Below are 12,898 nucleotides of genomic sequence, written 5' to 3'. Positions count from 1 at the left end.
CATCCTTCTTGAATGGTGGGCAACAGACATGGACACAGGATTCCAGCAGCGGTCGCACCAGTGCCAAAAACAGAGGTCAAATAACCACCCTCCCGGGATCTATTCCCACCTCTGCTGCTGGGTGACCTACAGCAAGTCACATCCCTCCCCGTGCCTCAGTTTCCCTATTTGTAAATTGGCAGTAATGATACCAACCTCCCTTTGAGATCTACAGCTGAAAAGTGCTGTATCAGAGCTAGGTATTATTATTAGTCGTCCTGGCTGTCTCTGTACTCTAGAACAATTCAAGACCCTGCTTGGCCCCTGGTGTCATTTAGAGCAGCCTCACAGCTGCTCTAATGTACGCTCTGCCTCTCACAGCCACTGGGAAGCAGAGAACAGCTGCAGTGCAGCACACGCTGGCCATGCCCCTGATCTGCTCCCTACATCGAGGGGCACGCCTGGCAAGGGCGCTCTCTGCCGCTGTCTATTGGTGAACTGGCAGAGTTCCCCCAACTCAGACCTGGTTTGCATGTTTCAAATGTTGACCCTCTGGTTAGGTTTTGTGTAAGCGCTGGGTCACCCAATGCTGTTCTCCCTAGAGTGTGACAACAGGGCTAAAGACCTAGGGCCGTGGGCCCTTCGCCTGGCAGTGCGGAGCTGAAATCACCACCTGGCGTCGTGGGGAGGGGCAGCAGTGTGGCGAGGGACAGGACAGAGGTGGCAGCCGGGGGCTGTTCATGGAAGCCACGCAGCGCGTCCCATGAGTGCAGTGGGTGGGGTGGGGGGAGTGGGGTGTTAAAGGGATATTTGTCCATTGGACATTCACACCGGCAGCTGGGGAAACTGAGGCGGGGGGGGTCACTGGCGGATTTATTGGTGCTGAGTTTTCCAAAATTAGAGCAGTGTTCCTTTCCCCCTTACTGAGGTGTCATTGTTTCCTGGCCAGACTCTGTGCACGTGGCAGAGGGGAAGCCCTACCCCCAGGAGAGGTGTCTAGGTCTTTCCCCAGCTTCTGGGTTGGGGCTCGAACCAGTGTGCTTGCAACATTTAAGGGGATCCCCTAGAGATTTGAACCGCACCCTTGCTGCTGCCAACTGCACTGGGCAGAAGACCTGGGGGCCACCTCCCAGCTCCTGCGGGCTAAGGCAGAGGACCCTGTGTGACGTTATTGACCTAAACTGGGACCATATAGATCATTGTTGCAACCAAGGTCCTGTAGTGGCACCCAAATCTGGTATAAAGGGGATCAAATGGGGTGTCTAGGACAAGGTTATGGTTTACTGGTTATGATTATGCTGTCTATATGTATGTATCAGTTTTGTAGTTAAAGTTATGAATATTGGCTCTATACTGGCTGTATGGCAAACTTATGCTATGCTTCTGGGTGACATCCCAGACAAGCTGAGATTAGCTCTGCCTAGCCTGCTTGATGGCCCATTAAGGACCATCAGCTATACAATGGACCCATTGAGAGAAGGCAGATACGCCTTGTACCTCAGCAAAGTATGCAGGGACTGGCCCATGTGACTCCAGACTCCATGTTGCTGTAATTTTCCACAGTAAGAACAGAGGTGTTCTTACACCTGGAAAAGACTATATAAGGCTGATGCCTGATCTCCATCTTGTCTTCAATCCTGCTTCTTACCTCTGGAGGAACTTTGCTACAAACTGAAGCTCTGAACAAAGGACTGAGGACCCATCCCAGCGGGGGATGTATTCCAGAGACTTGATTTGAACCTGCAGTTTATTCCATCGCTGCTGCAAGCCTGAACCAAGAACTTTGCCATTACTGTATGTAATTGATTCCATTTAACCAATTCTAACTCTCATCTCTATCTTTTTCCTTTTATGAATAAACCTTTAGATTTTAGATTCTAAAGGATTGGCAACAGCGTGATTTGTGGGTAAGATCTGATTTGTATATTGACCTGGGTCTGGGGCTTGGTCCTTTGGGATCAGGAGAACCTTTTTCTTTTACTGGGGTATTGGTTTTCAAAACCATTTGTCCCCATAACGAGTGGTACTGGTGGTAATACTGGGAAACTGGAGTATCTAAGGAGATTGCTTGTGAGACTTGCAGTTAGCCAGTGGGGTGAGACTGAAGTCCTCTTAGTCTGGCTGGTTTGGTTTGCCTTAGAGGTGGAAAAAACCCCAGCCTTGGGCTGTAACTGCCCTGTTTGAGCAATTTGTCCTGAGTTGGCACTCTCAGTTGGGTTCCGCCAGAACCGCATTGTCACACCCTGTGTCAGGCTGGGGTTAGGGGCACGTGGGGGGACACACTTCCCGGCCAGCTGAGCCTGCCAGGGAGAGAGGGATCAGGCCGCTCCCGTGCGATCGTCATCGGCCCTGTAACAGCATTAAACCCACTCCCGGCCCGGCCTTAAGCTCCTCGCTGCCCATCTGTCGCAGCCCCACCAGGAGCAGGCTGTCTGCGCAGAGTGGAGCGGGCTGGGGTGGTGCCGATGGCAGAGACACCTGGCCAGGAGCGCGGCCTGTCCCAGGGAGCCGATAGAGGGGCTGGTAGTGGCTCCATAGCAACGGGTGCCCTCGAAGCAGTCCAAAAATCCCGGTTTCTCGCTTTAAGGATTGAATTTCCCCTCCCCACACCCTGCTGGGTCCAGCAAGTCGGGGACAGGGGCTTTGAGCCGCCTCAGTGCGCTTCTGCCGGCAGCCTGGGACCGATACTGCCACATGGTGCAAATCAGGGTCGCCTGCAGGTGGCTCTGCCTTGTGCCAAGCTGCCCGAGGGGAGGCTGGGAGGAGCCGGGCAGGGCATGACGGGGAATGGGGGTTCGTGGCCACTTGCATTTTCTGCCATGTGTTTTTCCCCTCCCTAGCTGTGTCAGAGAAACCATTGAGAGAGGAGACCCTGGGCAGCCAGTGGGGGGGACTGGGCAGTGGGGAGAGGGGGTCTGTGTGGGGTCACTGGGAACAGATACACAGACACAGACGGTCCTTTTCCCAACGCATTCACCATCCGGCTAGAAGAGGCCCAGAAACTCACCTGAGGTTAGTGCTGGAGCCGGGATTCGAACCCACTGATTCAATGGGCCGCCCTTGATAACAAAAGCAACTTGCCCAGAGCGGTACATTTACATGGGCTTGTTCAGGTGCGGGGCTCAGGCTCACATCCATCCAAGTCAACAGCCACTTGGCCATCGGCTCGACCGGCTAGATCCTTAGCTTGTCGCGCTTGCAGGGCTCCTAGTGTGACTCAGAGCAGCCCCAAGGCCCATCCCATTCCCGTTCCCCAGCCCCCGGAGCTGGGTTCAGGGCCGACAAGGAGGGGGGGAAGTCGGTACAAATTACTGGGGCCCGGCGGTCCGGAAGGGGGCCCGGCTTCGTCAGCCCTGTTTAGCCGATCCGCCCTTGCTGGGGGGCCCGAAAAATATTTTTCACCAGGGCCCGAACCCGCTCTCGGCGGCCCTGGCTGGGTTTGTATCACTGCAGTGTGACGTGAGGAGTCACAGCCAAAGGACCAGATTCAGAGGGGAGGCTAAATTGGGGGCAACATACATCTGCTTCCTCAGCCAGCAACCTCCAGCCCCACGGCGCCTCAGCCCCCTTCTGCAGGCTCTAGCTCTCCCCCTTCCACGGCCCAACCCATTTTGGCCCACTGACTCTGAGCCGGTGTGACTCACTCGTGTGAATGGCGGGGGGCGGAGGAAAGGTCCTAACCGGAGGGCGTGGGAAGGCGAGCGTTAAATCTGGGCATGCCCCGCAGGAGCCTGCCCCGGCTCACACACCCTCCTCTTGCCCTTGGCGCATGAGTTATGCCCACAAACGTCCTCAGATGGACAGTGCTGCCCGCCCCAGGCCGGCCTGGCGACCCACGGGGCAGCGCTCTGAAGTGCCAGCAGGGGGGGCTGTCTGTGCTCTTTGATGGGAGCGCGGCAATGATGGGATCTCCCGGCGCCGTTGCTAAGCAGTGTGGGAAGAGGTGGAGTGGATGCAGGGTATCACCTCTCAAAAGGCACAGATGCCCTGACTGGGCCTCAGATATGTTAGTTCAGAGGTTCCCAGCCCTGGCCAGGGCTGCATACCCCTCAAGCCAGCCCTGGCCATCATCTAGGACTAGCCTAGGAGAATGTTGTCTTCTGCCCTGCCTGAGACTTGGAAGCCCAGGGATACCGAGGGTCCCAGCAGGCATGCGGAGGGCAGGACAAGGTGCCCCCCAGCTGGCAGGGCTGGGAGCAAAGCATGGGACCTGCTAGGGAGAGCAGGCAACCCCCAACCAGCCATTTCCCCTGCTGCAAAACACCTTCGTTCCTCTGATCCTGCTGATCGAGGTGCTCGCTGCATGGCTAGGGGAAGGGGCGCAGCCCCATCGTCTCCCTGGGGACACAATGGGCTGCGCCCCGACAAATCCGTTTGGAGCATTTGAGCAGATGGGCCAGCGGTTTGCTGTGAGCTGCCCTTCATCCATTCTGCCTCGCGCTGCTTGTAACCACTTTGCAAACAGCCGGCTGCCCCGGCAGGGGGCAAGTATCTTGCAGGGGCGCAGATCAGGTTAGAATGGGGCCCCCCAGTCACTGGTTTCTGCAGGCAGGAACATTCAACATCATGTTATTGCAGCCGGTCGGCTGTTGTCCCGGGGTGTAACTAACCCCTTGCTCACCGGAGCTCCGTGTGCATCACACAGGCCCAGACTGAGTCCTCAAAATAGGGTGGTCAACGGACTTAGGCTCTCACTGCAGCTTAGCTCATTGGGCTTGGTGCCTGGCCATGAAACCTGGCGAAGGGGGAGGGTCTCGGACCCCGAATGTCGACACTGCCAGTTTAGCCCTGCGGCATGAGCAGTGAGTTGACCTGGGCTCTTAGACTCACTGCCATGGGGGGCTTGTTTGCTGTGTAGATGTGCCCTTTGTTAAGCTAGCAGGGTTCGGCAACCTTTCAGAAGTGGTGTGCTGAGTCTTCATTTATTCACTCGGATTTAAGGTTTTGCGTGACAGTAATACATTTTAACGTTTTTAGAAGGTCTCTTTCTAGAAGTCGATAATATATAACGAAACTATTGTTGTATGTAAAGTAAATAAGGTTTTTAAAATGTTTAAGACGCTTCTTTTCAAATTAAATTAAAATGCAGAGCCCCCCCGGACCGGTGGCCAGGACCCGGGCAGTGTGAGTGCCACTGAAAATCAGCTCGCGTGCCGCCTTCGGCACCCGTGCCATAAGTTGCCTACCCCTCAGCTAAAGATTCAGCTCCTTGAGTCTATCACGACAAGGCAGGTTTCTAATCATTCTCCTGGCTCTTCTCTGGCCCCTCTCCAATTTATCGACATCCTTCTTGAACGGTGGGCACCAGCACTGGTCACCGGATGCCAGCAGCGGTCGCACCAGTGCCAAATAGCGAGGTCAAATAGCCTCTCTGCTCCTACTCCAGATTCCCCTGTTTATACATCCCAGGGTCCCATTAGCCCACGGGGAGCTCATCTTCAGCTGATTATCCACAGTCCCGGCTGCCCAGGATCCAGCCCCCCACCCTGTAAGTGCCGCCTGCAGTCTTTGTTCCCAGGTGCACACGTTTACATTTAGCCATATTGAAATGTCTGATGCTTTGGGCTCGTGACGAACCCTCTCTACAGGGGCAAATTTCAACTCAGCTAGACACAGAGCAGGCAGCACCTCTAGTGCAACCCTGATAGTAACAGGCCTCTTCTGCTGCCCCCCAGAGTCAGTAGCTGGATGGCCAGGGAGCTCACTGAGATAGCTAGAAGCTGGGGAGTGGCCGAGAAGAGAATCCCTTTCTGTTACATTCAGATTTATTCCATTTATTAAGTATTAATAGTCAATTATTGCTGCATTTCACAGTTTCAATACGTCCCTCAGGTACATCTGCAGCTCACTTCCTAGAGTATGCATAGCCCTCGTTAGTGCTAACGAAGGCTGGCTTCCTTGATCCATTGATGTTAGGAGTCTGGCAGCCATGCAGAAGTGCCATAATTGCTCACCTGTGTGTCATAGCTCCTGTACCGGCAGCAGCCTAGGGGAGAGTCTCCTGTCGGGCAAGCGGGTGGCAGCAGCGTGCGCTTTTGGAGCAAGAGGACCTGGATCCTATCCCCGCTGGCGACGGGGAAGCCCTGAGCAATTGCAGTGTGTAGCCTGGATTTCTGTCCATCTCAGAACGCGGTGACCTGGAGGCAGCACTGAGGGTGACGCTGCCTACGGGGCATTAGCAGAGCGGCCGTCCTGTGCAGTGCTGGCCCATGCTGTGTCCCAATCACCCCCCTGGCACTGAGTGGAGACAAATCCCACCCATGGGGCATTCGCCTTGGTCCATGCTGGGCATCTCTGCATGCCCCTGTGCCAGGCTGCTCCGCTGTGCGCTGTTGAGACAGGCAGGCTCAGCGGCGGTGCCACGGCTGACAGCCCCTAGACATCAGTACCAGGAGGCTCAGGGGCCCCTCAGCTAGGCTCTGATCTCACTCACGTGGGACATTGCGCCATATTTACACCAGCGTCCATGAGATCAGACCCTAGGGGGCAGCGAGGTGGCTGGCGGCCGGGGAGCTCTGCGGCTGTTTCAGGGCGGGGAATCCATTTGGGTTGATTTGGTTCCGGTGCCGCCTAACACGTTTCATTCTTTACCCGAGGCCAGATCCCCAACCGGGGTAAATCAGCAGCGCTCCGTCGGCACCCGGTGCTGCTACGCTGCTCTATGCCGGCTGGGGAGCCGGCCAGGCGTGCCTGCATCATGTCAGACTCGTGGATTTCACATGTCCAAAAAGAAATATATTTTTAAAACTGAGATGTACAAGCTAATTGTTCCTTCTGCGGGCCAGGGAAGCTCCCTGAGGAGGGACAGCTCCCGGTTAATTTACTGTGACCGGGTAGACCTACCCGTTGGTGCCCTGTTGTGGTCTAGGAGCGAGTGTGGCATTAAATCGTTCTCCTGCTTTCCCATCCCCATGAGCCCTGGTCGCATCTGTTCAGGAGCATTCACGCTCGGCATTATTTGCATTCAAACCATGTTCAAGCAATGTTTAAATGTGGTTTAAAAGGGAGCTGCTTGTCTGGCTGTGGAGTTGCCTGGTGAGTGGAGCAGAACCTTAGGCACCAGGACGCCTGGGTTCTATTCCCAATATTTCCCCAGACATTGGACTCTGGGGGTGATAATGCTAGTCTGAGTTACGTATGTTCAGGTATTTAAAGTATTGCTCTATACGTGCTGTACAATTGTCATTAATTTCTGGTGTTAGCAGCTGATTGCCTATGTGCTTAGGCCCAATATTTATAATTTATCCTTCTCTTTGTTCACGATGTTTGGCTGTTAATAAAATTCCTTCCAGTTTGAACAAAGAATGTTTTCATTTCCGATCATGCGACGTTGTCGAGAATACCAATCCGCTCGTCTGTATTATGATGAAGAGACACCGACGCCGTAGCTGTCTTAGACCTGGCTATTTATATATAGAAATGACACACAAAAACCCCAACAGTAAAAGAACATTCAGGTTGCAAAGTCAAGCACTCAAAAGTTGGGAAAGGCCAGAATTAAGGTCATCCCCCCCCTCACTGATCTGATCTCAGTTTCCTTCACTACCAACTGATTCCTGGTCCCCTCCCCAGCTTCCAGTCTTAGCCTCCATCCCTAATCCCAGTCTCCTTGCCCTACGAGTTCCAGTCTCCACCCCAAACTCTGGCTCACTGGCCCAGTTTACCTTTTCCTTCCCCCATTCCACTCTCACCAGGCCCCTTGTCCCAATCTATTCTTTTCCCGCTCACCCCTAGGCTGGCTCTTTTCCTCTCTGTATTCAGCTCAGGTGACTTCCGCCTCCACACTGCCTGGACACCGGGTAGTGGAGCGGGGCGGGGCGGGGACCTGGGAGCACTGGAGAGAGCGCTCCTGGCCTGGATCACGCTCAGCCACCCTACGAGGATGGCACGTGCACAGTGTCCTCAGTACTAGGGCTGGGAGAGGATGGAGCGTGCTCCGTGAAAACAGAATCATCAGAGATGTTAGTGGTGAAATTCTAAGAAGTCTCTGCCGAGCAGGTGTGAACTTGCGATTTTCAGAAGGCTTCTATTGCTCTGATTGTAATGGATTTTCACAGGGATGGCAAAAGGCACGTTCCTGACACAAAGGCCAAATGTCAAGTCCCTGCTCCAAAGGAGGGGGGTGCTACAGCATGTTAAAGACAAGGTGGCCAGGACATTTTTTTGCAATGGCACAAAGGCATGTTGTGTTGCTGCCCTTGTTCTCAAAAGTAACTGATCTATTTTGGCTGAAAAATTCCAGAAAAATTCAGCCCAAGGCAGGCACCCAGCCTGGCAAATTTCAGCCCAGCGAAAGTTTGGCAAAATTACAGTATAAGCAACACAAGGTGTTAAACTGGGAAGAGTTGAACAACCGTAACTATAGGTAGTGCTACCAGATCCTCCTCTAATAACCAGAATTTTTTCAGCCTAGCTCTGGAGCTACATTGGTTTACACCACCGGGGAATTAGGGTCAGATCTGTTAGTGTAATCCCAACAATGTCTATTTTTTTCTTCAGAGAAGGCTGTCCTATACCAATAACTCAGTTCCAAATGCCCTTCGCACTCTGGGAGATTTCAGCTCCTGATCTGGTTCTGGACTTTGCAAGAGGTGCCCATTTCCAGTCTAAACAGGCCTAAATGATTGTGGTTTGCTTGCCAGTGACAATGGGTGTGATGCTGTACACGGAACAGATCTGAAAGACAAGTAGAGTCCCAAAGAATGTACCATCCGTAGCCTGGTCTGTGCTAGGAGAATGATGCACTGCCGAGGACGGGGGCTGACTGCAAGAGGAGAGAGCCAGACTGATCTGCACCAGTTCAGGACCTGTGTGCAACATGAGGGAGTGTGAAAAGAGCCCAGCCCAGCAGCCCTCACTCTTACACAAATCCCATTAAAGTCAGTGGGAGCTGAGCGTGAGAGAGGACTGGGGACCGGCTTTTGCTCTCACGTAAGCTGTTGTAAAACGATATGATTCCAGTTTTCTATCCATGTAGGTGCTTGCCTGGCCCCTTACCGCAGTATCTGAGCCCCCTACTGTCTTTAATGTATGTATCCTGACAACACCCCTGCAAGGCAGGGCACCGCTGTTATCACCATTCTACAGATGGGAAACTGAGGCACTCTCTGTGGCTGAGCCAGAAACAGAGCCCAGATCCCCAAGCCAGTGCCCTGGGCGCTAGCCCCTTCCTCCCACCCCTGCTGCTTTGGTGAATCTGACCCAAAGCTTCCCGGCCAGAGCCCAGGAACCAAACTGCTTCCAAACCAAATCCGTGCTGGCAGCCAGTGTTCCAAAGCGCCAGTTCCTCCTGCCGGGCTCCCTGCCAGGCCCCTCCCCGGAGCAGCTCCCGCTGCCCTCACCCGCTTCTCTGCCCTGCCCTGCCCGCTTTCCGCCCCCAGCCTGCTGGCTGCGCTGGGACTGGAGTCACACTCCCCTGGGGGGCTCTGCACCCAGTGCCCCACACCACACCCAGGCCAGAGGCAGTGTGTGTGTGTGTGTGGGGGGGGGGGTTAGATGCATGTAATAGACACTTAACTCCCGTGGCATCCCCCTCTACCCCCCACCCCCGTGTGTGTGTCCTTGTGTGCGATCTCCCCATCTCTGTGTGTGTCCTTGTGTGTGTGATCGCCCCCTCATGTGTGATCTCCGCCCTGGTGTGTCTCCTTGTGTGTGTGAGATCTCCCCCTCATGTGTGATCTCTGCCCTGGTGTGTCTCGTGTGTGTGTGTGTGTGTGTGTGTGTGTGTGTGTGTGTGTGTGTGTGNCCCCCCGTGTGTGTGTGTGTGTGTGTGTGTGTGTGTGTGTGTGTGTGTGTGTGTGTGTGCAATCTCCCCGACTCCATGTGTGTGAGATCTCCACCTCGTGTGATCTCCCCCGGTGTGTCTCTTTGTGTGTGTGTGTGTGATCTTCCCCTCATGTGTGATCTCCCCCCTGGTGTGTGTCCTTGTGTGTGTGTGATCTCCCCCCCACGTGTGATCTCCCCCTCCCTGTGTGTGTGATCTCCCCCTACCTGTATGTGTGATCTCCCCCCTCCCTTTGTGTGTTCTTGTGTGTGTGATCTCCCCCTCCCTGTGTGTGTGTGATCTCCCCCCTCTGTGTGTGTGTTCTTGTGTGTGTGATCTCCCCACTCTGTGGGTGTGTCTCTCCCTGTCTGTGTGTGTGTGATCTCCATGCTCTGTATGTGCATCTGTGTGTGTCTCTGTGTGTGTGTGTCTCCCCACTCTGTGTCTGTGTGTGATCTCCCTGCTGTGTGTGTGTGTCTCCCAGTGTGTGTTCACTCCCCACTCTTTGAGTGTGATCTGCCTGCTCTGTGTGTGTGTATGTTCTCTCCTCACTCTGTATGTGTGTATCTCTCCCCACTCCCTCTGTGTGTGTCTCTCCCTGCTCTGTGTGTGTGTCTGTATGTGTGTCTCTCTCCGCTTCTGTGTGTGTGTGCTCTCGCCTCTCTCTCTGTGTCTCTCCCTGCTCAGTGTGTATGAGTGTGTGTGTGTATGTGCCTCTCCCCGCTCTCTCTGTGTGTCTGTGTGTGTGTCTCTCCCCATTGTGTGTGTGTGTGTCTGTGTGTGTGTTCTCTCCCTGCTCTGTGTGTGTGTGTCTCCTCGTTCTATGTGTGTGTGTGTGTGTCTCTCTCTCTCCCCGCTCTGTGTGTGTGTGTCTGTGTGTGTGTCTCTCCCCACTCGGTGTGTGTGTGTGACTCTCCCCGCTCGCTGTGTGTGTCTCTCCCCGCTCGGTGTGTGTGTGTGTCTCTGTGTGTGTGTGTGTCTCCCCGCTCGCTGTGTGTGTGTGTGTCTCTCCTCGCTTGCTGTGTGTGTGTGTCTGTGTGTGTGTGTCTCTCCCCGCTCGCTGTGTGTGTGTGTCTGTGTGTGTGTGTCTCCCTGATTGGTGTGTGTGTATCTCCCCGCTCGGTGTGTGTGTGGGTCTGTGTGTGTGTGTGTGTCTCCTTGCTCACTGCGTGTGTCCTCGCTCGCTGTGTGTGTGTGTCTCCCCACTCAGTGTGTGTGTCTGTGTGTGTCTCCCCGCTCGCTGTGTGTGTGTGTGTGTCTCTCCCCGCTCGCTGCGTGTGTGTGTCTGTGTGTGTGTGTGTCTCCCTGCTCGGTGTGTGTGTCTGTGTGTGTCTCCCTGCTTGGTGTGTGTGTCTCCCTGCTCGGTGTCTGTGTGTGTGTGTGTCTCTCCCCGCTCGCTCTGTGTGTGTGTCTGTGTGTGTGTGTGTCTCTCCCCGCTCGCTGTGTGTGTGTGTCTGTGTGTGTGTGTGTGTCTCTCCCCGCTCGCTGTGTGTGTCCTCGCTCGCTGTGTGTCTCCCCGCGTGGCCCTGCCCTTATATGGCCGGCCGGGGAGCCGCGGCGGGCTCCCCCGGGGGTGGTGCTGAAGGAACAGCTCCCCGCGGCTCCCGCCCACCCCGCGCCAGTCGGCGGCGAGCTCAGCCCGGGCCCCCAGCGCCGCGGCTCGGGGGGGGTCTCGGCGCAGCCATGACCCAGGCCAGCTCCGCTCCAGCCGCCGCCGCCGCCGGATCGCGCTGCGCCCGGGGACCCCCGCCGGCCGCCCGCCGCGCCCCCGCCGCACCATGAAGCGGCAAAACGTGCGGACCTTGGCCCTCATCATCTGCACCTTCACCTACCTGCTGGTGGGCGCCGCCGTCTTCGACGCGCTGGAGTCGGAGGAGGAGACCTCGGAGCGGCGGCGGCTGGAGGAGAAGCGGCTGGAGCTGAAGAGCAAATACAACCTGAGCAGCGCCAGCTACAAGGAGCTGGAGTGGGTGGTGCTCAAGCTGAAGCCCCACAAGGCCGGCGTGCAGTGGAAATTCGCCGGCTCCTTCTACTTCGCCATCACCGTCATCACCACCATCGGTAAGGCCGCCGCGCCCATCCCCGTGGCGTCCGGGCGGCGGGCGGCCGGGGCGGGCGCGGGTCTCCCCCCACACACACGGCCTTTATGGAGTGGGGGGTGAGGGCATTCGCTGGAGAAAGGAGGCTGCTACCGCTCCTTCGTGGTGGGACCCCCTGTGACACCCCCCTCCCCATCCCCTTTTAAATTCGCTTGGCACCGGGGGGTGGGGAATGATGGGACCACTCCGGAGTCAGTCCCAATCCTGGGCGACTTCCGAATGCCCGGGCGTCTCCGCCACACGCCCCCTTGGCTGGCCCGGAGCAGGAGTGAAAGCGAGTTGATTGCAGGGAAGGCGCCGCGGGGTTTGGTTGATCTGGGTAATGAAAGGGGGTCGGGGGTGCTTAGCGGGGAAGAATTGGGGAGCGCCTGGCAGCCGGACTGTCCGCTGGTGGGGTGTGCTGAGGGCATGGGGCAGGCGCTGGCTGGAGCGCCCGAGCCAGACTTGGAGGGTAACGGAATTGTCCTCCCCAAGAAGCTGTCGGGGGTCGGGGACCCCCTGGGAAACTCCACGCTGTGTTTTGCCCTGGGGCTGTTTGTTCTGCACCGTGACAACATACACAGATACACATACACACACACACATACACACACGCAGATACACACACGCAGATACACACACACACACATACGCACATACACACACATACACACCCACACGCACATACACACACACACGCGCGCAGATACACACACACATACACACACGCACATACACACACACATACACACGCAGATACACACACACACGCACTTGCGAATCATTGTTTGTGCAATTTGCAAGCGTGCAAAAAAGGGGGGGCGGATTGTTTGCAAGTGAGGCACTTGTTTTGCAATTCACCAAGACCTGAAAACAAAGCGGGGGGGTCCCACTCCCCGGGGCTTTGCTTTTGTTGTTGTTGCTGGGGCTGCGGAGGGTTCCTCCCTCGTGGGTATTTTTAAAAGGTGTCATGTGGAAGCAGAAGCGATTCCCAAAGCGAGCCCTCGCGCCCTCCCCCACCCGGGCATGGCTCTTTCCAGCCGGCGAAGTTAGCAGGCAAGACCCCCAAGCCCGCTCA

The 12,898-nt window shown here is 55.9% G+C and overlaps 1 protein-coding gene across 1 annotated transcript in view; it reads left to right on the top strand.

Annotated features, from left to right (window-relative positions):
* Positions 1–11,463: 11,463 nt before the first annotated feature.
* KCNK3 (potassium two pore domain channel subfamily K member 3) overlaps positions 11,464–12,898 on the top strand; it is a 79,279-nt gene continuing 77,844 nt past the window's right edge. The window contains exon 1 of the mRNA XM_034766816.1: positions 11,464–11,803. Within this exon, the coding sequence (XP_034622707.1) occupies positions 11,521–11,803 (283 nt within the window). The 5' untranslated portion in view covers positions 11,464–11,520. The remainder of the gene's footprint in view (positions 11,804–12,898) is intronic.

Source organism: Trachemys scripta, chromosome 3 (assembly GCF_013100865.1).
Source record: "Trachemys scripta elegans isolate TJP31775 chromosome 3, CAS_Tse_1.0, whole genome shotgun sequence".
Lineage (NCBI taxonomy): Eukaryota > Metazoa > Chordata > Testudines > Emydidae > Trachemys > Trachemys scripta.
This window is presented reverse-complemented; position numbering and strand designations above follow the sequence as displayed.